The sequence below is a fragment of the Oncorhynchus keta genome, chromosome 32 (assembly GCF_023373465.1).
Source record: "Oncorhynchus keta strain PuntledgeMale-10-30-2019 chromosome 32, Oket_V2, whole genome shotgun sequence".
NCBI lineage: Eukaryota > Metazoa > Chordata > Actinopteri > Salmoniformes > Salmonidae > Oncorhynchus > Oncorhynchus keta.
In genome coordinates, this window is record NC_068452.1 from 7,728,059 (window position 1) to 7,751,820 (window position 23,762).

The 23,762-nt window shown below is 43.0% G+C and overlaps 2 protein-coding genes across 3 annotated transcripts in view; both read right to left on the reverse strand.

Annotated features, from left to right (window-relative positions):
- LOC118364975 (testis-expressed protein 2-like) overlaps window positions 1–5,346 on the reverse strand; it is a 65,376-nt gene extending 60,030 nt beyond the window's left edge. Inside the window, exons 1-2 of one of the 2 annotated variants that reach the window (XM_035746830.2) lie at window positions 5,169–5,345; window positions 4,331–4,415 (exon numbers count right to left, since the gene is read on the reverse strand). The gene's annotated coding sequence lies outside the window, so the exon portion shown is untranslated. Of the gene's footprint in view, window positions 1–4,330; window positions 4,416–5,168 lie in introns of both variants that reach the window. The other variant, XM_035746832.2, reaches the window with a different exon arrangement.
- Window positions 5,347–7,080: 1,734 nt separating this feature from the next.
- On the reverse strand, window positions 7,081–10,610 carry LOC118364976 (myeloid-associated differentiation marker-like). The gene is made up of 2 exons (XM_035746833.2): window positions 10,330–10,610; window positions 7,081–10,110 (listed from the first exon to the last, which is right to left on the reverse strand). The coding sequence occupies exon 2, from the start codon at window positions 10,063–10,065 to the stop codon at window positions 9,142–9,144; it is 924 nt and encodes a 307-aa protein (XP_035602726.1). The 5' UTR covers window positions 10,066–10,110; window positions 10,330–10,610; the 3' UTR covers window positions 7,081–9,141.
- Between the last annotated feature and the right edge of the window lie 13,152 nt (window positions 10,611–23,762).

A 23,762-nucleotide genomic window follows, 5' to 3' on the forward strand; every position in this document is an offset into this window, starting at 1 on the left:
GCCAAGGACTACATGCTTTCTGGTAAGTTTTGATTACAATACTGGGTGGTGTGAATATATTTTATAGGACATACATGCTTTTTTGTTAACTAGTAAATAGTAGCCTACAGCAAACTGTGTTTAAATCATTTCTAACTTGTTAACAATTTCTGCTAGTAAGTTTCTGCTACCATGTGGGTTTTAGCTTGCTTGAGCCTGCTAACTGAGTGTAAATTCACATTTCCATCCCTGTTCACCAGTTTCCATAACATTCACCCATTTCATTTTAAAACATGTATATTACAAATTAATTGTTTAATCTAACTGCTTAACTATTTATCTGTACATGGAATTGTATTTGGGTTTTGATTTACTCATTTTCTAATCTTAACTGGAAAGTTCCATGGGCACTATTTGATGTGTGGAGACATTTCACTGCAGCTAATGTAGAAGGAAAGCTGTGTACATTTGCAAATACTGTGCCAAAGCATATGTGAAGAATGCAACAAATATGCAGAATCACCTGGCCAAGTGCATAAAGTTCCCTCAGCTCTCACAACATGCAACCTCTGAGAAAAGTCCCTCTACTACAGACACCTTACCGATAGCAACAGCTCATGGTCTTTTTTTGACCCAATGGAAGAACGTATTCAGAGAAATGCTGATTAATGTCTTGCTCGAACTGTGTATGCAACTGGTTCACCTGTGATGCTCACAGGCAATGTGTATTGGAAGAGATTTCTGAATGTTCTACACTGCTCCACCCAGACATGCTTTATTTACTTATTTGCTGGATGCAGTTCAACAGAGTTCAAGTGAAGGTCAAGCAAATCATACGAGAAAGCAGACTGTATTGTAATCATCTCTGATGGGTGGTCGAATGTTCGTGGGCAATGAATAATTAACTACATCACCAGTATTTTACAAGAGCACAGACACAAGGGACAACAGACACACCGGTCTCTACATTGCAGATGAGCTGAAGGCAGTCATCAATGACCTTGGACCACAGACGGCTTTTACACTGGTGACAGACAATGCTGCAAACATGAAGGCTGCTTGGTCTGAAGTGGAGGAGTCCTACCCTCACATCACACCCATTGGCTGTGCTGCTCATGCATTGAATCTGCTCCTCAAGGACATTTTGGCACTGAAAACAATGGATACACTCTACATGAGAGCCAAGGAAATGGTTAGGTATGTGAAGGGTCATCAAGTTATAGCAGCCATCTATCTCACCAAGCAAAGTGAGAAGAATAAGAGTACCACATTGAAGCTGCCCAGCAACACCTGTTGGGGTGGTGTTGTCATCATGTTTGACAGTCTCCTGGAAAAGAAGGAGTCTCTCCAAGAAATGACCATAACACAGTCTGCCGATATGGACAGCCCCATCCAGAGAATCCTCCTGGATGATGTATTTTGGGAGAGCGTGGTAAGCAACCTGAAACTTATAGCAGTAGCCATCGCATGGATTGAGGGAGACAATGCCATCCTGTCTGATGTTCAGACTCTGCTTGCAGATGTAAGAGAAGAAATCCATACTGCCCTGCCCACTTCACTGTTGCACCAAGCTGAGGAAACTGCCGTTCTGAAATACATCAAAAAGTGTGAAGACATCTGCCTGAAGCCAATACATGCCGCAGCATACAAGTTGGACCCCAAGTATGCTGGCAAGAGCATCCAGTCTGGTGCAGAGATCAACAAGGCCTATGGTGTCATCACTACCGTGTCTCACCACCTTGGCCTGGATCAGAGCGAGGTTCTTGGCAGTCTGGAGAAGGAAGTACACTTCCAAGAAAGGGCTTTGGGGTGTAGATGCAATATGGCAGTCATGCCAACATATCTCATCAGCCACCTGGTGGAAGGGACTTGGTAGATCTGAGGCTCTTTCCCCTGTTGCCTCCATCGTCCTCCAAATCCCACCAACATCAGCCGCCTCAGAGCGCAACTGGTCATTGTTTTGGAACACATGCACCAAAGCACGCAACAGGCTGACCAATACAAGGGTTGAAAAATATTGGTGGCCATCCGGGAAAATGTTTGCCTTTTTGAGCGTGACAACGAGCCATCCTCAAGGTTGGAAAGTGACAGTGAAGATGAGGCCCCAGTCTGTTGTTCAAGAGATGGACATTGAGGAGGTCCAGGGAGAAGACATGGAAGCCTTAGTCTAGAAACTAAAGTCTTCCTCTATCATTTTACAGATGTATGTTGAAAACGTTTTTGGGAGATGGGTTGGATAATTGGGGATCATTCAATATTCCCTTTCTTTTGTTGTACAGTGAAATCATCGCATGTGAAGAGTCAACTCATTTAATTAAAGTTCAATTCGTAACCAAATCGTTTTAACATTTTTATTATTGGAAGGATTTAATCATTTGCAATTATGTCTACTTATGATACGGTAAAAGGTTTATGTTTGTCTCCATAAGATATAGTAAATACATCCAATGCAAAAAACATCTACATTTAAAATGGTATTCATATTAATATTAATTTGCATATATTTCCAAAGCCATGAACAGGTGCCGAGTCAACAGGGTGTAATCCGTAGGCCCCGCATAAAACTGTGATAAACAGCACATTTTCCCAGTCTCACGACAGGCACAAATAACACACTGCAGTGTGGTATTACCAGCATTCTACAGGGAGGCCTCTGCACTGTGAAGAAAACAGCCTACACACACCTGTTCTATGACATTGCAAAACAGCATAGATGGAGATCCGTCATCAGTCGCCAAAGTTAAACAACAAGCATGGGATGTTCGGCTTGGAAAAAAAAGAAAAAGACATAACATTTCAGCCTGTTCTCAAATCAGTTAAGTTAGCAGAAAGCTGTTATGTAGGGGGTCACTATCCGGCCTAAAATGAACGTGAGACCTTCTAAGACCTCGACCTCACGACCACATGTGTCAATGTGGTCAAAGTGAACAGTCGCCACGAATACCAGTGAGAAAACAAAACATTTGTTTCACGGCAGCTTTTGCCTGACAGGAACAGAAGGCTCGCTTTTAAATTTTCCTTTCTACTGTATACCAGACATCCATTTCACTATGCCTCCGGTGTTTTGCTGAGGATGGACAAGCATAACTTCTCTTTCTGATGGACCTGCTACAGAAATTAGGCTAAGCTTAGTGAGTCTTAAACAGGTGCTTCGGCACTCTATCCATGCTCTCGCTTTCACACGTTATAACTCGACACACAATTCCAGAGGATTTCACACTACTCAAGGCCGTGTGTATTGTGTGGATGGTGTTTTTTCGGATGTGGGGAAAGTGCTTTTGACTAAAACACCGAGCAATTCTAATAATAGCCTTAGTGGTAGGCTTGGTGATGTGTGTTGCGAGAGTGACGTAAAGGATATACGGTAGCTTGCCTAGCACACACAATATTGTATTGAGTACACATGAGGTCCCTTGAAATGACTCATGCTCGAGGGCAGTGTAAAAAGGGTGCAACCAACACTGGATCATTAACCAATGACACTGTAACCAAACCGTTACCATGGTGAAATACCATTTGGAGAGGTTTCGCACACACTATCAGGACATCGCATAATAATCAATAGCACAAACATATGATCAATAGCACAAACAGATAAGCCCTTACACACGGGCCTATGGGAAACTCCATGGAAAACAAATACACCTTGTATATGCAGAATAGGAAGGCCAAGCCTAGGCCTACAAGAAGTGCAAAAGGTTGCTAAACCAAAACTGTTGAGTCTTTCTTGAGATACATTTGTTTAAGGAAAACGGTTGAACAATCACTTTACAGGACTTGTTTATTGGACTTGTTTATTTTTTATCACCAGTGCTGAATGGCAGCCACAGAGAGCCATTTACTTTTCACTTGGCCAATTAGTCAAATCCATTTCAAAGTACCTGACAAATACCTCAGGTCTGCTCAAAAAGACTAACAGCAGAGGGCATTCTGCCCTCGTCTCAGCAGCAGTGAACGTCAGTGACAGCGTTTATTTCCTTGTATTTGTTTTGGGCTGAAAAGAGACATACAGATCTGTTGAGGCAGCTGAGGGGAGGACGGCTCATAATAATGGCTGGTAAGGAGCGAATGGAATGGCATCAAAACACATATTTGATACCATTGCACTCATTCTGCTCCAGGCATTACCACGAGCCCTGTCTGTCTTTTTATGGGTCGCCTAGAACCTGTCCTTGACTGCTGCTGTAATCTCAATATTTTCCAATAGAATAAAGGCTGTGTGATACAGAAATCAGTGTCTCTCTTTCTCATGATCTTTTATTTTCTCTCTCCCCCCCCCCCATGTCTCAAAGGTCAGTTGTGTCAGAGAATGGATCAATGATCGGGTCAAATTTACTGGCAAAGTACTTACCTCGTATCCTCAGTGCCATTCAATCCAGCATCGCCTCAGCGTCTGCATTCATGTCGAGTCTCACATGTCCATAGTGTTCAATGATCTGCCAAAGAGAACAAAATCAACAATGGTCATACAGATTTTTGCACATCAAACATGTGCAATCGCACAACACACACACTAACGTAACGTCACATTGGACTTGCTGTGTAACTAAGCAGGTTTCATGATGTTGTCATCACTCAAACATTTGCTCAGGTGAGAAATGTTTCCAAAGATGTATTCCAATTTACCCACAGTGTGCATTTGAGATAAATGTTAGCCAGAACAGTATACGTATGCAATGACTAACGTTACCAATCTGGCTTTGGAGTTGCTTCAAAGAACAGTTTAAAACATATGAAAGCAACTTCCTGCTTATGTTATGAACTATAAGGAAACGCGGGCAATGTTGTATCGATCAGTAAGTTTATGTTGCATAATAAACTATGTATACACTGCTAGCTTTGCCAGCTAACAGTGACTCGCTAGCGTTTAGCTACGGGTAAACAAAAGCCCTAGCAAACTCCCTAGTTTAGTTTGGGATGCATCTACACCGAATGACTAACTTAGCTAGTTGCTAGCTAGCTAACGTTAATTGTCTCAAAACAACTCTCGCTTTTACATTTCAACATTCACTCTTGTGAAACCCCTGCTCGAAACGGTTTGTTTGACGAAATAACAACGAAGTCGTTTGTGGAAAAACAAATCTCTGTAAACCGCTGGCTACGTGAGATTTCTCGACGACGAAGCCAAAGGTGTCAAAACTGAAACTCCGATAAAGAGGTGTGTTTTGCCTAAACAAGCGCGACCTTACCGTGTCCCGAGTTCATCATCTCTCGAGCAAGCACGATTACAAAATCCACTGAATGGATATGAACAGTTTTACAGGACAGTAACAAAACGTTGTATTGTTATCACTTCCACGTACTGCGTCGTTGTTTGAGCCTCATTTCATGCCCAGCCTGTTGACAGCTGACTGCTGAAAGCACAGAGTTCCTGAGTGAAAAAAAAAAAAAATTACGTCTTCCAAGGCTAGAGTAATCAAAGTAGATAAGTAGGATCATCAACCCGAACCCTTTCGGGGATTGATTATACATACATTTTTCGGATTTTATTTTTTATTTTTTTAAATTTATTTTAGAACTATAAAATGGACTTGAAATACATGTCACAGATTAAAAAAAGTTCCCGAAACACAGACACAGATACACTTTGTAACTTTGGTCTCTGTGTCTTTCCACTGTGGATTGTCTCATAATACTACAAAAATAAGCAATAATTGTTCTTGACTATCTAGCCATCATATACACTTAACACGCACACTAAATGCACAGCATTCACTTGAAATGATGCACCATTGAGTTTCTTGATTTCAAAGAGTAGATTAGTACTTGTGTAATTGAATCCATTGTAAAAAATAAACATAACATTGCTTGTTCTTATATAATATAATGGAATTCTATCTTTTTTTTTATGTAAACCTGCTGATGGTCCTGACGTTGATGCGGTATTGAGTACTACTATCAAGATCATGATGTAATTTAATCACAGTTGGATTTTTTTCACCTCCACATTTTATGACTTTCACAGTTTAAGATTGACCTTGGTTGAGAAAAGTGCAATTAGTTTGAAGTTGAATTATTTGAATTAAAGGCTTATATGGTAATGAAAGCATCGCCATCTAGTGTTAATGACTTATAACTGTTGCTACTCCCCCAACACATTTGTGACATGTTTGTATCCACTACAGAAACTCATCTCTGGAATCTAGCTACATTACATTTAATGCACATGTTTACTTTATACAAATTACATTTAGACTAGGTTTAGATTCGTCACAGACTCTATTCAAACTCTTATAGAAAACTAGGCAATACCAAAAATAAACAAAGAGTGTTGAGAAACAATTGCACCATACCTTGCTTGTTCAAGATGTCTTATCAATTCAATCACTTCCTTCCTAACTCTGTATCTTTCATCTCTCAAAGACAGAACCATATGCAAGACAAGTTACAAACTCAAAGTATTCTAAATGAAATCACTAAGCCCCTTGCATGCAGACAAGATGAAAGAGAATTCTGCCCAGATAGAAACATGGCAGTTGGCACCGTATCTGAAATCTGCAGTGTGATGACATTTGTCTGCCTACCAACTCCCCAGTTGGGTTATGGTAATGAGTTGTGACACAGAAATAAATGTAATGTTAGTCTTTTGTTTTCATTTATTCCCTTAATTTATTTATTCCCTTAATACGCCCTCACTGCTTCTCAAGTCTCAACTGTAGTCTTCTTATGTATATGTGTATGTCTCAGGATCAGTCAAATCGTTGTGCATTATGTCAGTTTCAAAAGATGAAAATGATTGATTATTTCACATTTATTTTACAAATCTAAGAAATATAAAAATGGTTTACCAAGTTACCAATTACTTCACACTGGAAGAAGTTCAGCTAGAGTAAAGCTACACCGAGTATACAAATATACACTGAGTATACAAATATACACTGAGTATACAAAACATTAGGAACACCATCCTAATATTGAGTTATTCTTTTTCTTTTTAGCTATATATTTTTTTAATGTAGGAAATGTAGTGGGCAGTTGGCTTGTTCCACGAAATGAGTACCTTTTGATAGTTTAAGTAAAAATTGTGCACCAATATTACATTTTAAAACCCCTTTATTTTCAATGAAGTGCCCTTTAATATAAACCACATGGAGAATTCAATCAATCAGATTTTTTTTTATTTGAATAAAGATTTTCTCAAGTGCCAAAATCCAGCATTTTCAAATATCCCTCCACGCATCCTCTGTGACTTCCAGGAAGTTTGTAACCCACTTAAACCCAAAATATATCCAAGTATACACCATCATTGTAAAGCCTTAGTCATTTTGTTGCTTTTACAGTCATTTCTGAAGATGATTATTTATTTCATGTGAAGGTCAACCCTGTTACATGAACTGAACTCTTGTTTTAATATGGTAAAACTATTCCTGTTTAAATAATTTCTGACTAAAAGAAACATTGAACATCTAATAGTTAAATAATAGTGTTAATGCAGAGCTGGGTAGTAAACATGTAATCTGAATACAAAAAAAATGACTGTAATCGGTTAGCTGCCAGCAAAAAGATTTTTAATCAGAGAACAGATACTTTTGAAAGACTAGAATGATCATTTTTGTTGATTACTTTTAAATTCAGAAAGGGCGTTTGCAGGGGGAAAAAATACATTATGACACCTTTCTGTTTTCTCAATGACATTCGATTCAGCATTGAAAAACAGGGTGCAAGTGAATTGCTGCTTTGTAACCAAGTGGGAGGTAGGAATTTACCAGTTGTGAAGTCGTAAATACCAGTTGGAGGCATTCATGTACTTTGAACACTGATTGGCTAATGGCCAACAAGCTGTGTAAACTAATACACTAAAAGTACAGCTATCATGCTTGTCAACAAATTATAGTGTTCAAAACCATGTGAATAGATAGCTTTTTATAAATATTGTTTTGTTGCATTTAATTAACTGCAGAAAATGCTGATATCAAGGTCATTTCTAGTCGATGACATCAGAAGTCAGCATGTGAAAGAAGTGGGCGCTCAGGATGATAGACGAGTTTCCCACCAGTAATGACCAGTTGGAGGGTCGTTAAAGTGGGTTTTTCCCAGTCGTATGTGGTAAATCCGCACTTCTCACTTGGTTACAAACGCAGCATAACTTTGTTCCACCTGAGCGAGTGATGACACACAAAATACATTTGATGGATCCATTTTTGTCATCTTCTTCTGATGCCTCTTAAGGGGAAAGTAATTCAGAAGTAACTGAAAGTAATCAAATGATGTTACTGAGCTAAGGTAATCCATAATTGACTTTACTGATTAGAATTTTAGGTAACTAGTAACTGACGGATTACATTTAGAATGTGACCGATTCAATTCTCTGGAAAAGCAGGTGGGCTGGTTCCACTCTTTTTGGCTATTTTCTGGTGTTTTGTTATGGATCATTGAGTGGGTCGAGCATAACACGTCAACCCTGTAACTCATAGATAGGCTAGAAATATTTTGACACTTACATTTTTTGGGGTGACGCTTGCATTCAATTGCCCCTACCTGTTGTACACAACAAGCTTCCATTCCACGTGTCACAAGGGGATTCATGGCTAATTTAAGGTGAAATCGTTAACCCTGTTACTTTATTTGGCACTATTTTTCTTATCTCAAAAGGTTAAATAAATAAAAAACGATTATTGTAAGGCTTACAATAATCATTTTTTATTTATTTAACCTTTTGAGATAAGAAAAATAGTTTTTTATTAAGTTGAACACGTGCTCATTATGACAGAATGTTCAAATGAGTTGAAATCAAACAGGTTTTTTTCACCAAATTAAAGAATCTCAAAAAGGCACCGAATTGGTGGAACTACCCAGTTGCAGTAAAAGCTACATCACTACATGGCAAACAAGTAATTGACCACTGAAAACACTACAAATATTTGAATTTAGTTAAACTACCACCAAGCTACTGCAACATGTAGTTAATTAAATTACTAGTTGAATTACATGTGCTGGAACTAATCCCCAAAACTGTGCACATGATATCGTACATGAAAATATCTATGACATTTGTTCTTCATTTTCAAGGCTCCAATCAATATACAATTGACATCAACAGAATGTAATATTTCTTGGACTTTGGCAATGTGTCCCCTTCTCCTATAATACACGATGACTTTGTTAATATCCATAATGTACATGTTATGTGTTCTGAAGGTCAACTATCCAGGCTTGTCTTTTTCAGGCATGACTCCTATCCCGCAGCAGTTTGATAGAGAAGGCCAGGTCCACTGTGTAAGCTAGCAGAGTAATGCTGGTCATCACTGCTTCCATGACAACAAGGGTGGGCCCAGTTTTCCTGTCTGTGAACTCTTGGCCGGGGTTTTGCTGCTCCAGGACTCTGGTAAAACACAGTATGGTGGCGACCACATAGAGAAGCACCCCTGTCAGACTGAAGCTTGCCAGCAGGCGGTCAAAGGGCAGAGGGCATCGCCCAGCACAGTCCCCTAGAACCACCATCACTGTACCCAGGGACATTAGGAGACAGAGGGCATACACCGCCCCAGACACCCATAGCTGCCAACCCACAGCTGCCAACCCTACCCCAGCTCCTTTTCCCAAAGCTCCACGAACCTGCTCCACCACCAGGACAATCATCTCACATCCTCCCCAGAGCTGGATCACCTTGAGCAGGCCGGGTACGCTGGCCATGTAGCCCTTCTGGTCCTGGGTCTGGGTGCGGATGAGGTAGGCCTCGGTTGCATAGGCCAGGAAGGTGAGACACGATGCCAAGGAGGCGGCGATCGGACGGGGCCAGACACCTTCATGACCCATGACCGCCCAAGGAAAGGTGACCGAGGCGCTGAAGGTCATGAGGGCGGCGAGAGCCGCCACAGTCACGGTTAGGTTCTTCCAGGAGATGGGGACCAGGCTGTGGAACTGGATGATGTTGACCACGTGGATTAGGAAGGTGAGGATGAAGAAGAGGCACCAGGTGAGCATGCAGAGGATCCTGAAGGAGGGCTGGAGGGTGTCAGAGGTCAGCTCTGGGGAAACCAGGGAGGCTACCAGGCTGAAGGTGAGGCAACCGGACAGGAGAGCCCACATACGCACCAGCGACAGAGGGCTGGTCAAATCACTGGCCTCCAGTACAATTACAGGCATGGTGTTGGTTCCCAAATAAAATCCAAAACGAGAAAGTCCAAAAGGCTGTAGACAGAGATTTAGAATGTTGTAACAGGCTTTGCTGTAGAGCAGCAAAGAGGTGTCTTGATTCCTATATTACTTCTTTAAACCTCAGTTTGGACAAGCTCAATTTCAAGTTGTAACATCTATTTCGGTTAAAACAGAAATTTGCTTCCACCTTCCGAAAGGATGTCAACAACCTTAACCAGGAGAATGTACTGCACCAGTATAGATTCAACTCACAAAAACATTTCCCACCAACTGAGAAAAAGAACGCTGTCTTGTTGAGCTCTTTCAGTCAGATGACAAACCCCCTTGTACATTTCTCATTTCTGCTAACTCCAAATCCTGGAAAGAACCCTCCGGAAAAAGAATATGGTAGGCCCAAAATTAAAGGCCCCAAAAATCACTTAAACCAACAGTTCAGCGCATGAGCCAACGGTCATCTTCACTCTGTCCTGTACCACCAATACCATTCACAATGCAAACACAGTGCAAACCCGATTAAAACCACCACTCTTCAATCTCATGCTTCTTATACACCAGCCTGGTCTCATAGACTAGACGTATCATAGTAAACATAAAGCCGGGACACTCAAATGAGTATGATATATTACGTTTAGTATGGTTACATGAGGCAAAAATCTAAAGTAGGGTGGTTGGTCGAGGAGGATGGATGGGCATATAACACGAATGTATAGCAACCCAAAGGTTGTGAGTTCAAATCTCATCATGGATAATTTTAGCATTTTAGCTAATTAGCAACCTTTCAACTACTTTTTAGCTACTTTGTAACTACTTATCGTGTTAGCTAACCCTTCCACTAAGCCTAACCTTAAATTGAACCCTTTTAGCTAACCCTTTCCCTAACCCTAACGCTAACCCTTTAACCTAACTCCTATACTTAACCCTAATCCCTAACCCTAACCACTAGCCGAGCAACTAGCCACATAGCTAGAATTCGTAACATATAATACGTTTAGCAAATTTGTAACATATTGTACGTTTGCAAATGTGTAACTTATAATACGAATTGTAATTCGTAACATATCACATGAAATGGGTGAAGGACACCCACAAATGAATACATACATACGAAACATAACATATCATACAAAATCCTGACGGCCACACCCAGGTGGTAAGGGTAGGTAACAACACATCCTCCACGCTGATCCTCAACACGGGGGCTCCTCAAGGGTGCGTGCTCAGTCCCCTCCTGTACTCCCTGTTCACTCATAACTGCATGGCCGGGCACGACTCCAACACCATCATTAAGTTTGCCGATGACACAACAGCCTGATCATCGACAACGATGAGACAGCCTATGTGGAGGAGGTCAGAGACCTGGCCGTGTGGTGCCAGAACAACAAATTCTCCCTCAACATGATCAAGACAAAGAAGATGATTGTGGACTACAGGAAAAGGAGGACCAAGCATGACCCCATTCTCATCGACAGGGCTGTATTGGAGCAGGTTGAAGTTCAAGTTCCTTGGTGTCCACATCACCAACAAACTATAGTGGTCCAAGCACACCAAGACAGTCGTGAAGAGGGCATGACAAAACCTATTCCCCCCTCAGGAGACTCAGATGAGTCCTCAGATCCTCAAACGGTTCTACAGCTGCACCATCGAGAGCATCACCGCCTGGTATGGCAACTGCTCGGCCCTCGACCGCAAGGCACTACAGAGGGTAGTGCGTACAACCCAGTAGATCGCTGGGGTCAAGCTTCCTGCCATCCATGACAGGCAGGGTCAGAGGAAGGTCCTACAATTTGTCAGATTCCAGCCACCCTAGTCATGGACTGTTCTGTCTGCTACCACACGGCAAGCAGTACTGGAGCGCCAAGTCTAGGTCCAAAAGGATTCTTAACAGCTTATACAGCATAAGACTCCTGAACAGCTAATCAAATGGCTACCCAGACTATTTGCGTTACGCCCTCTCTTTTTACACTGCTGCTACTCTCTGTTTATTTTCTAGGCATATTCCCTTTAACTCTATCTACATGTACATATTACCTCAATTACCCCCGACTAACAGGTGCCCTGCACATTGACTTACCGGTGCCCCTTGTATATAGCCTCGCTATTGTTATTTTTCTGCTGCTCTTTAATTATTTGCTACTCTTATTTTTTACTTAACACTTATTTTTCTTAAAACCGCAGTGTTGGTTAGGCTTGTATTTCACTGTAAGGTCCAAACCTGTTGATTTTTGGTGCATGTGACAAATACAATTTTTTTAACATTTTAAATGGAGGTACTTGGATTCACATAGAGAATAACACGAAATACTCTGAGACCAGGTTGTATACCCCCACCCCTCTCCTCCACCCACCTCTTCACTTCACTGGCTCCACTTCCTGTTATGGTTGCAGCACTCTCAGTCTCATAGTGTAGGTAGCTGCAGGTGACCGCAATAACGCTGTCGCAAAACATCACTATCTGTCTCCCTGACACAGTTCGCATGACATGCTGTTCCCTTTTCTAGAATTATGGCGAGCAATTCATTTCTGGTTCGTGTAAACAATGTGGTACACACATATGCAGGCATGCACGCAAACACGCACAATCCCTTTGCCCCCCCCCCTGTTTATGGAGGCATAAATATGGTCAGTTTGAACTGAATGTTGTTTACAAGGTGTTTGATTCTATTTATTATATATCAGGTCTGGATGTACAGCTGGGTACTCCTAAAGCAAGCCAAGGCCCATTGACAATTGGAGGGTGTCGTAGATCATTTGACTGAAGTGCTTTTCAGAGGAGCTATATGTGGAACATTTGATTCTACACAGTCCTCGGGGGGTACCGGAGGTGGAGAAGAATATCTCAGTTGCTCTTTCATTTGACAACACTAGTATGTGTGCTTGAGGTGTGCGGATACATGAGTGTGTGTGTGTGCGTGTGTGTGTGTGTGTGTGTGTGCGTGCGTGCGTGCGTGCGTGCGTGCGTGCGCGTGTGTGTGTACAAACAGTATATCGTCTGTTTTTCTGCATATGCATGTGTTTATTTGGGTGTTCGTGAGTAAGTTGGTCTGAGTGTGTTTCTAAGTTTATGCGTATGTGTTTGTTAGTGTGTGTGTGTACATTTGTTTATTTGTCTGTGTGTGCGTATGTATCTGTGAATTCTGTTCATGACGTATGCGTGCGTGTTAGACATGTTCCATTTTTAAGAAGACTAGCTATTTGACGACATAAACGATAGAATAACACCATTTTACCAACATAGAGTCAGAACACATCATCAAATACATTAAGACATGTATTAGGATCATCAGATAAACTCCAGTCATCACTGAACAATGTTGTGACATCATTGATTTTTTTTTTGCTTGGGTGCCATTATTGCTGTCTAAACTAGCCTAAACCATACTTAGAGGGTGATGGCACAGACATGTGTTCTGATTGGACCATCTCTAATTGTTCAGGCTTGTGATTGGACTGCAGATAGAACCTTATAGTGCCAAGTTCAAATGGCTTTATGCAGATCTTTCTAGTTTTGCATTTTTAAAATGTACTTTCTGAACAATCGAACTTCACAGACATAAGAAGAACCATCTAAAGATCTATGAAATGTGATTAACTCATTTTTGACAAAAATGTCAGACGGAACCTTATAGTCCCAAGCTTTCGATTTGTAGTTGATCAATTCATTGCATGTATAGATTTTTTTTACTTGACTTGGAAAAATGTGTGACTCGACTCGACTTGCTCTTAGAATGCACGACTTGGACTGAAGTCGAGTCTCGCCCCGTTCTACTTGGGATTCGACTCGAGACTCGAACCTTTGTGACTTGAGACTTGCTTGTGACTGGAATAATAGTGAATTGGTCCCACCTCTGGTGTACTCTGTGTATGATGTGTGTGTGTGTGTGTGTTTGTGTTTGTGTGCATGCGTGTGCGTCCGTTTGTTTATGTGTTTGTGTGCGCGTGTGCGTCCGTTTGTTTATGTGTGTGTGTGTGTGTGTGTGTGTGTGTGTGTGTGTGTGTGTGTGTGTGTGTGTGTGTGTGTGTGTGTGTGTGTGTGTGTGTGTGTCTTTGTACACAAACACAAAGAGTCTTGTCACGATCCGACACAGTCACTTCAGTTGTCGAACCTGCTTTCTGTGTTATATATAGACACGGGATACATCAATTCCCATGTGTTCACACTGCTCAAGTTCAAAAACGGCCTTCTGACAAGAGAAGACACATGCCACAAAGACACAATAGCAGATAAACAACAGAAACACATGCAAGGTAGCTCGCTGTTTGGAAGTAATGTATGAGGCTTTAGCGCTTCAAGGTTGGGGATGAATTAATACAATTATAATTAGTTAAATTGGAATTTAATTTCAAAGTGGAAATTGCTCATTGATTTAAATGAGTTTTATTTCGAATTGTTAATGTTAATTCATTTCTTGAACTGACTGTGTGGTGATGGAGCTTCTCTCATTCTATGTAGGATGGAGTCGAATATCTCCGGATGAATCGTTATCAGTTTTGGTTTGAAGAAACTTTGTTGAAAAAGGCGCGTCTGTTGTATGACTGATCTTCAACGTCTGCCATGATGAAAGTGGTCCATCTTACCTGAAAAAGGAGGTCATTTGGGTAACAGTGCCACAATGTGGTAGATATATGAATTACACGGGCTCTTTTAAACTGCCAGACCTCGTACTAATTCAGGCTTGGAGGGGACCCCCAATGTATCACTATGAGGTGAACTCTCCTACTGCTTCTACAAATGTACTCATTACAGACAACCATAGTTTCTGTGTACAACTTGATATTGACATTCAGTCTATTTGAATCAATATTTCATACACATCATACTAACAATCATGTAAATGTTTTAAAATTCAGATGAAAATACTGATTGGAACCAATGAATACAGACAATGACTATAGGCATTAGACAACAGTGAAGAAACTGGGTTTACAAAGTGTAAAGGTGAACTGTGTCCTTCTGCAACTGAATGTAAGACACAACCAGAGGACAGAGAGTCGATCGTATCCTGTATGCGGCATTCACATAAGTCATGTAGAATTGTTTCTCACTGCAGTTTTCAATGCTATGTATCCTTTACCGCTATGCATTATAAGGAGTCATAGACACTGACGGATCTATATCATTACCTGTCTGCTATTGCCAGGACCATGTGATCTGACCAGGAAAAACTCAGGGCCCTATTTATTGAGTTTGTATATCTACGGCCGTAGATGGTGTAACACAGCAATGAACAAGGGCACCACTGACTACCCAGAAGGACACAGCCACCTCACGGAAAGAGGAGGAATTGTCCCCTCACTAGCCTAACTAAACACACACAAAGAAGAGACGAGCAACTATTTCATTTTGGAGAGAGAGAGGGGGAAAGAGAGACGAAGGGAGGAAAGAAGGGAGGGTAGGGGAAAGAAAGGGAAAGAAAAGCAGAGGAGGGTGAATAATTGATGTGGCCCCGGTCCCGGTGCTGGTTCCAGCAGCTCACACTATCGCACAAAGACGTTTAGCAATGATTCAGATCAAAGAGCCACAGACTCCCGCTGCTAAGCTGAAAGGCGAAGCCCGCCGATTGCCTTCTCGCCAGCACTAATAATATCGTCTTTATGCAGTTAATAAACTGCACACTTCAGTCAAACTATATCATTACGGCCGACTTAGGAACTAATCATTTAAAAGCAGAGAATCGCCTCTGTTCTCCGCTTTAAACCAAACAACATTGTACTGCATGCTGGGGCTGGGAGAAGGCATGTGTGTGTGTGTGTGTGTGTGTGTGTGTGTGTGTGTGTGTGTGTGTGTGTGTGTGTGTGTGTGTGTGTGTGTGTGTGTGTGTGTTTGGAAGGGGACATTAAAGCTTTGTCACAGTGTATAGTGAGCGCGTGAGGCAGGCTTGTGAACACACTGTCTGCTTCAGTCGATACGGACTTGAAGAACACTATTGAAGTTGCCGGGCCTTATAAGGCCACAGGGCAACATCAGGTTTGGTCAGAACCTCCCACACACACACACACATACACACTTGCACGCAAGCACACACGACATGCACACACACATAAATGCACACACACAACAAACGTGTACACACACAGATGCGCACGTACACACACACACGCATGCACATACGGCACACACACACACATTACACACACACGTGAACCCAAACACGCGCGAACATGCACCCGTGCACACACGAATGCAGGCACGCACACATACACACACACCATGGGAGGTTGGTGGCACCTTAATTGGGGAGGACAGCCTCGTGGCAACAGCTGGAGTGGAATAAGTGGAATGGTATCAAATACATCAAACACATGGTTTGATGCTATTCCATATACTCTGTTCCGGCCATTATCATGAGCAAGTCCTCCCCTCAGCAGCCTCCTGTGACACACACACACACACAAACACGCCGCCCCCTTTAGTTTTGTTAGGAACCTATCACTTCATCAAATGTGTGTTTGTTGTGTGTGAATGTATGTGTGTGTTGGCATGTGTTCACGGTAGGGCAAGCAGTAAAGTCCTTGTACTGTCTGATTTCAACTGGCTTCCTGTAGCACATCTTAGTGAAAAGCTCCACTGTTTTCCCATTTGCATTTCATAATCATAATCTTTCTCACTGAAAAGACTGTAACACAAACAGGGCTTTAGACAAAAGGGGTGACTGGGAGTGCAATAGAATAGAGGATGTCATTGTAACGGAACATTCATGTGGTGCTCATCCCAAAACAACCACTAGCTTCTATCCCTTACCCCTGCTCTCATGCACTTGTGGAGACCTGAGAGGACTGGATAAGGAATGTGGTAAATGCTTCGTCATGACCTACAAAACGCTGAGGGGTAGGGGAGGGGTTGATATGGGATTGGGCATTCTTCCGCATACAGTCCTCCAGTCTATAGAGGGCGCCCTCTAACTGAAGACGTTGTCTTTTCAATCCGAACATTGTTCATTGAATCAAGGAATTCAGCTCTTATCTGCTGGTACTATGTAATGATTCCAATGATACATACAACTATTTTGTCTCCCATGAGATATAATATGTTTAGCCAGTTGGACTACAACAATAGTTATATTCACACAGTAGCACAATGAAACACAATCACCACAAACAATACTAGGTGTGCTTCATGTTCCCACCTCAGGGTGATATAATGACAGTTGATCTGCTTGAGACGTTACATAAATGCTCTTAAAATAACCCTTTATGACTTTAGATCGAAAAGGGGATGTTTGAGCAATCGTCAGTTAGGCCGCAGGCTCCTATGGCCGTGTCGCGGGAATACTGTTTCTATGTAATAGAGACACAGTGTGAAGGTTAAGTCTCTGGTTCCGTATCAGTGATGTGGCGTCATGTTGTGGTTATGGAAATGGTTGAAGGACACTGTTCTCAGGATAGCCCAAGGTGAAAAACAGGTAGGGACAAAAAAGTATGCTAACAGGATTGACTGACACCAGAACAGATCTTTGACTCCCCTGCACTGGAAAACAGGATGGATCAACTCTACAGAACAACTGGACTGAGATCAGTATACAAACAATTACAGGTTAGTGAAGGTGGATGGTGAAGTTTCTGCCGTAGAGTTCAGTTACAGTGATCAGATGACACACCAGATCAGCACCTTGCTCTGGGATGGGGCTAGTGTGCGCGCACACACACACACACACACACACACACACACACACACACACACACACACACACACACACACACACACACACACACACACACACACACACAGAGGTAGGGGTCAGCAGCTGTTAGGTTGTCTGTCCAGATGGAAGGAGCTCCAGGGGTCAACACACACAGGACACTGCAGCTGTATCAGACAGCCCAAACATCACTAGAGTTACCCACTCAATCCTGGGCTATGTGGCTTCGCTCACCTCACTTCTGGTCAGGTGCCTTATAAGAAACCAGACTACCTGGGTTGAGATATTCAATTAATTTTTACATGGTATTGGTAATCCCTGTATATAGCTTCATTCTTGTGTGTTTTATTTGTCTTGTATTTTACCTTCTTGTTTAACTCTGCATCATCAAAGAGCTTGTACGTTTCGCTCCAAGGTTGCATCCGGGCGCATGTGACAAATACAATTTGATTTGATTTGAATTCAATTCGGCACCACACAGTATCAAAGTTCATAAAGGAATGGTACTGGCACAAGCTGACGTCGTTGATTATTCCATCGATAGCTGACGCTGACCGCATTGACATCAGAGGAGTAATAGACAGACAAACATCATTTGAGAGAATCAAAAATATAGTCCAGAAGAAGATAGGAATCTGTGGGTCCGTTGAGAAAGTTTGTCAACCTCAACGAGGAAGGAGGTGTCCTTTGAAGACCTGATTTCTCGCGACGATACCTAGACGATAGTGATCAAATGCCGCCTACACTGGGCGAACTGTGACAAGACCAAAATGAGAGAAGGGTGACGATAACCTATTTTAAAAACCCCACAAACTGTCCTGTCGATGGCAATAGGCATAGTTCTGCTGTCCAGTGGGTTTGAAGCTTGTCTGTTATCTCACCACTAGAAAGAAATCGTGCTTATCACGTAAGAACCTCAAAGAGAAAGGTTCAAATGCTGTTCTGCTTTATTTATTTCACTTTTAACTAACATTTTGTCTTCATTGTGCCAGAGGTTTGCCTTAATTTTGCTGCCGAGCTATACAGTATGTAAAGTTCAAAAAACACACTACACATAGAAGTCCTTAGACATGCAGGGAGGTGTCGAGAGGGACTGGTGGAACACACAGCAGTGCCAAGCTGAGAGCCACAAGTCTGTAGAGCCTTCTGCCTTTAGGACCTGAGGAACAACACACACATTACTCTGCTGGCGCCCTATTTCCAACGGCTCTGGTCAAAAGTAGTGCAGTACAAGGCCTCTCGGGTCTAAGGCACTACATTGCAGTGCTAGCTGTGCCACCAGAGACTCTGTGTTCAAGCCCAGGCTCTGTCGCAGCCGGCCGCGACCGGGAGGTCCATGGGGCGACGCACAATTGGCCTAGCGTCGTCCGGGTTAGGGAGGGTTTGGCCGGTAGGGATATCCTTGTCTCATCGCAAACTAGCGATTCCTGTGGCGGGCTGGGTGCAGTGCGCGCTGACCAGGTCGCTAGGTGTACAGCGTTTCCTCCAACACATTGGTGCTTCCGGGTTGCTTGTGTTAAGAAGCAGTGAGGCTTGGTTGTGTTGCGCTTCGGAGGACGCATGACTCTCAACCTTTTTCTCTCCTGAGTCCGAACGGGAGTTGTAGTGACAAGACAGTAACTACTAACAAATGGGGAGTAGTGCGGTACATAGGGAATAGTGTTCCATTTTGAGGCACAGCCCCTGACTTCCTGCACCACTGAACATGGTTGGACTGCAGTTACTGACTTCAAAAACGGTGTGGTTCCCTGGAGTCCTTCACTAAAAACAACAACCAGTATTTCAACTTAACATACAGAAATGTTTACAGTACAATCTTCTCTCTTACCAGATGTCTGGGCCACATTTAGGTTTTTTGTCATGTTGGACATTGCATTGACATACGTTGCCGAATCCTCAGAAAGGTTTGTTTCAATCTCATGGATTTCACAACGACTTCAGCACTGACAAACACTGCCATCTCTGTTATCTTGGTTGCGTGAAGATGTTACGGTGTTTCTCTCCTCTGATGTACAGCTCTGTGTGTGCTTTTTAACCCATCCAAAGACAGGAAACTGTCATATCAGACAGGAGAAGAAGTAAGGGGACGCGAGTGACTGTCGCGCAAGCTTGATGTTTAATCACTATGGGCAATCTAGGGCCCACAGGGCACTGGTCAAAACCATGTAGGGATCAGGATGCCATTTGGGACTGACGCATTGACTAGTGAAGTCAACACCAGTGATGTATGGAGCACCACGTGGACGAGGTGATGGAGAACGTGCGCTTCATTCTATAGCTAGAGGACCCCTGGTATCTCCAGGAGTGAGAAGTATAATGTTGTCTTTATCTGCTGTCTAGTACTGCCATCTACTTTAAGTGCTGCCTGTCTTCCCAGTAGTCTACTTGGTGTGTGAACTGCTGACTGCTCATCATTTGCAGATGATTGTTGACACATCAACCAGGATTCAGGGGCAGGGCAACTTGTAACTTGTTTTGATAATCAGTGGCTGTATTGGAGGGGGAGTGGTTTCTCCTCTCCTAGGCAATCAGCAATTAGTAGAATGTGGCGTGCTCTTCACCTCTGCTAGGCAATTAGTGTTAGTACTTCAGTCTCCCTTGGTTTCTCAGCAGCAGCTGCAGGAGGAGGTCGTGTCGGTCTCGTCGGCAAAACGAATGCATTACAGACGATCCCTTGGCTGCAACCCTTCTAATTTAGTGAACCCTGCACGCACGACCCGTGTGGAATTCCGGGTCTCTGGCGATCAGCCTATGCTGCCCTTTCAGTCCCTGGACTTTTTGGTCCTGAAGGAAACATGGACCACTACAGAGAACATTGATATTCCAGCTGCTCTCTTCGTCGGATTACTTTTTCTCTCCTAGTCCAAGAGCATCTGGTCATTGTGGTGGTGGCACAGGGCTACTCATTTCTTGTAACTGGAGATTTTTTCCCTTCTCATTTTTTCTCCCTCTCTCACCTGTCCATCTCCTCATTTGAATTCCATGCTGTCACTGTCACTTGTCGACTCAAGCTCAACATTGTTGTCATCTATCACCGGGCGCCCTCGCAGAACGCTGCAGCCTGCCTGGTTTTAAACCTTCATGGCACCCTGCTTCTCTGCACACTCCACTGGCTTCCAATTGAAGCTCACATCCACTACAAGACCATGGTGCTTGCCCCCCTGTGGTATGCAGTTGTCCCACCTACCTATCATAAGAGGAATGTACTGTAAGTTGCTCTGGATAAGAACGTCTGCTAAATGACTAAAATGTCAAATGAGAACAAGAGGATAAGAAGCAATGGCTCTTTAGTTTATGAGGAGTGTTACACCATCGGAGAGGGAGGAACACAGTGGTGCGCAGTCTTCGCACAGACTACTAGCGTACAGTGATGCGCTTACAGTCACATTATGGTAGGGACATATAGTACATTTCTGGCCTGGGTACCAGCCTGCTTGAGCTAACATTCCACTCATTGCAATGCCAAACTTAGCATACATGTTTGGCATATGACACAGAGTAGGACTGAAATGTTAGCACATAACAGGTCTGGATTTCAGGCAAGTTAGCTACAGGATCTTAATTTGACCTGTATTGTCCCAGCAAAATAATCCTGCAGAAACAGGCTTTGCACTTTGAGTCCATAATGATGCTTGATAGATGGTTGGGCTATTAACTGGCCAAAAGTAGTCGACGTGAAAAGGGCAGCACTGTCAACATCACTGTGTTAGTGTGTGTTCAGTGAATTCATGTCCATCACAAAGCTCATTGGCATTTCCCGCGCTGCAGGAAAATCCTCAGCGACAAAAGGGTGATCAAATGAAGATACATATGTACACTGTGTTCTCTGAATTGTGATAGACATGATTCAAATTCTGAGTTGCGTCGAGCTACACATAATGTATTCAAGAATATATTCTAATTCTACTGTAACTACAGCACAGCAATAACAACAATATAGCCTATTGTAGCTTGCCGAGACTGTCATATTTCTGTGGCCATAGAATGTACTGGTCGACTGTAACAAGACAAACAGCACAGTTACAGAGTTGACCCAAGATCTGCTTCGAAGGTAAACATCACCCTTAAGCATTACCGCCAGGCCAGGGTAGGTCCCATGGCATCCGTATCCACGTTGGCAGCACTATAAAGTCCAATAGGATCTCTCTCCAACACCCTCTCTCTTGTTTGACCAGCAGCCAGACCGCTCTGCCAAGCTAGCCTCTATTATCCAGTCTGGGCCAACAAAAAAGGCAAGCTAGTTTTTCAGTTTGACAATCCCACGCTGCCTCGGCTTATCCACACCCCATTCCTTTCTCGTTCCCCCTCTTCTCCTGAAAGAAAGACACAGAGATGGGGGGGGGTTGCCTCATGGTAGGTTGCTGTTTTATATGAAATGTATGAGGGAAGAAAGGAGAGAAGGGGGAGAGAATGAAAGAAAGGGAGACTTGGGTCTTGGTGAGGGTTGGTGTGTAAGAGCCCGGAGCCACTTCAGAAGCAGTGGGTCTTAGATTGGATGGGTTTGTTTGGAGAAGCCCTCTCCAGCCAAATGTGGGATTACCCGAACGCAGGTTCCCATGAAACACCACCACATCAATCATAATGGGGGTTACACACATGCATGCACAGACACGCAAATGTGCAAGCAAACAGGCATGAACACACACACACACACACATGCATGCACATACAGTGCCTTTGGAAAGTATTCAGATCATTTACTTTTCCCACATTCTGTTAGGTTAAAGACTGATTCTAAAATTGATTAAATGCTTTTTTCCCCCCTCGTCAATCTACACACAATACCCCATAATGACAAAATAAAAACAGTTTTTTTGACATGTTTGATCATTTATTAAAGATGAACTGAAATCACATTTACATAAGTATTCCGACCCTTTACTAAGTGCTTGGTTGAAGCACCTTTGGCAGCGATTACAGCCCAGCGTCTTCTTGGGTATGATGCAACAAGCTTGGCACACCTGTATTTGGGGAGTTACTCCCATTTCTTTCTGCAGATCCTCTCAAGCTCTTTCAGGTTGGATGGGGAGCGTTGCTGCACAGTTATTTTCGGGTCTCTCCAGAGATGTTCGATTGGGTTCAAGTCCAGGCTCTGGCTGGGCCACTCAAGGACATTCAGAGACTTGTCCCGAAGCCATTCCTGCGTTGTCTTGGCTGTGTGCTTAGGGTCGTTGTCCTGTTGGAAGGTGAACCTTAATGAAGGATCGCTCCGTTCATCTTTGCCTCGATCCTAACTAGTCTCCTAGTCCCTGCCGCTGAACAACATCCTCACAGCATGATGCTGCCACCATCATGCTTCACCGTAGGGATGGTGCCAGGTTTCCTCCGGGTGTGACTCTTAGCATTCAGGCCAAAGAGCTCAATCTTGGTTTCATCAGACCAGAGAATCTTTTTTCTCGTGATCTTAGAGTCTTTGCCTTTTGGCAAATTCCAAGCAGGCTGTCGTACCTTTTACTGAGGAGTGGCTTATTTCTGGCCACTCTACCATAAAGGCCTGATTGGTGAAGTGCTGCAGAGATGGTTGTCCTTCTGGAAGGTTCTCCCATCTCCACAGATGACCTCGAGAGGTCTGTCAGAGTGACCATCGGGTTCTTGGTCACCGGGCGGCCAGTTCTAGGAAGAGTCTTGGTGGTTCCAAACTTCTTCCATTTAAGACCATTTAAGTTTTTGGGGACCTTCAATTCTGCAGAATTGGTTTAGTACCCTCCCTCAGATCTGTGCCTCGACACAATACTGTCTCGGAGCTCTGCGGACAATTCCTTCCTCATGGCTTGGTTTTTGCTCTGACATGCACTGTCAACTTTTGTCACTTATATAGACAGGTGTGTGCCTTTCCAAATCATGTCCAATCAATTGAATTTACCACAGGTGGACTCCAATGAAGTTGTAGAAACATCTCAAGGATGATCCATGGAAACAGGATGCACCTGAGCTCAATTTCAAGTCTCATAGCAAAGGGTCTGAATACTTATATAAATGTTTTTTTTTCTTCTAAACACCTGTTTTCACTTTGTCATTATGGGGTATTGTGGTTATATTGCTGAGTAT

Coding starts and splice junctions, on each gene's coding strand:
- LOC118364976 (XM_035746833.2), bottom strand. CDS start 10,065: ATGCCTGTAATTGTACTGGAGGCCAGTGATTTGACCAGCCCTCTGTCG.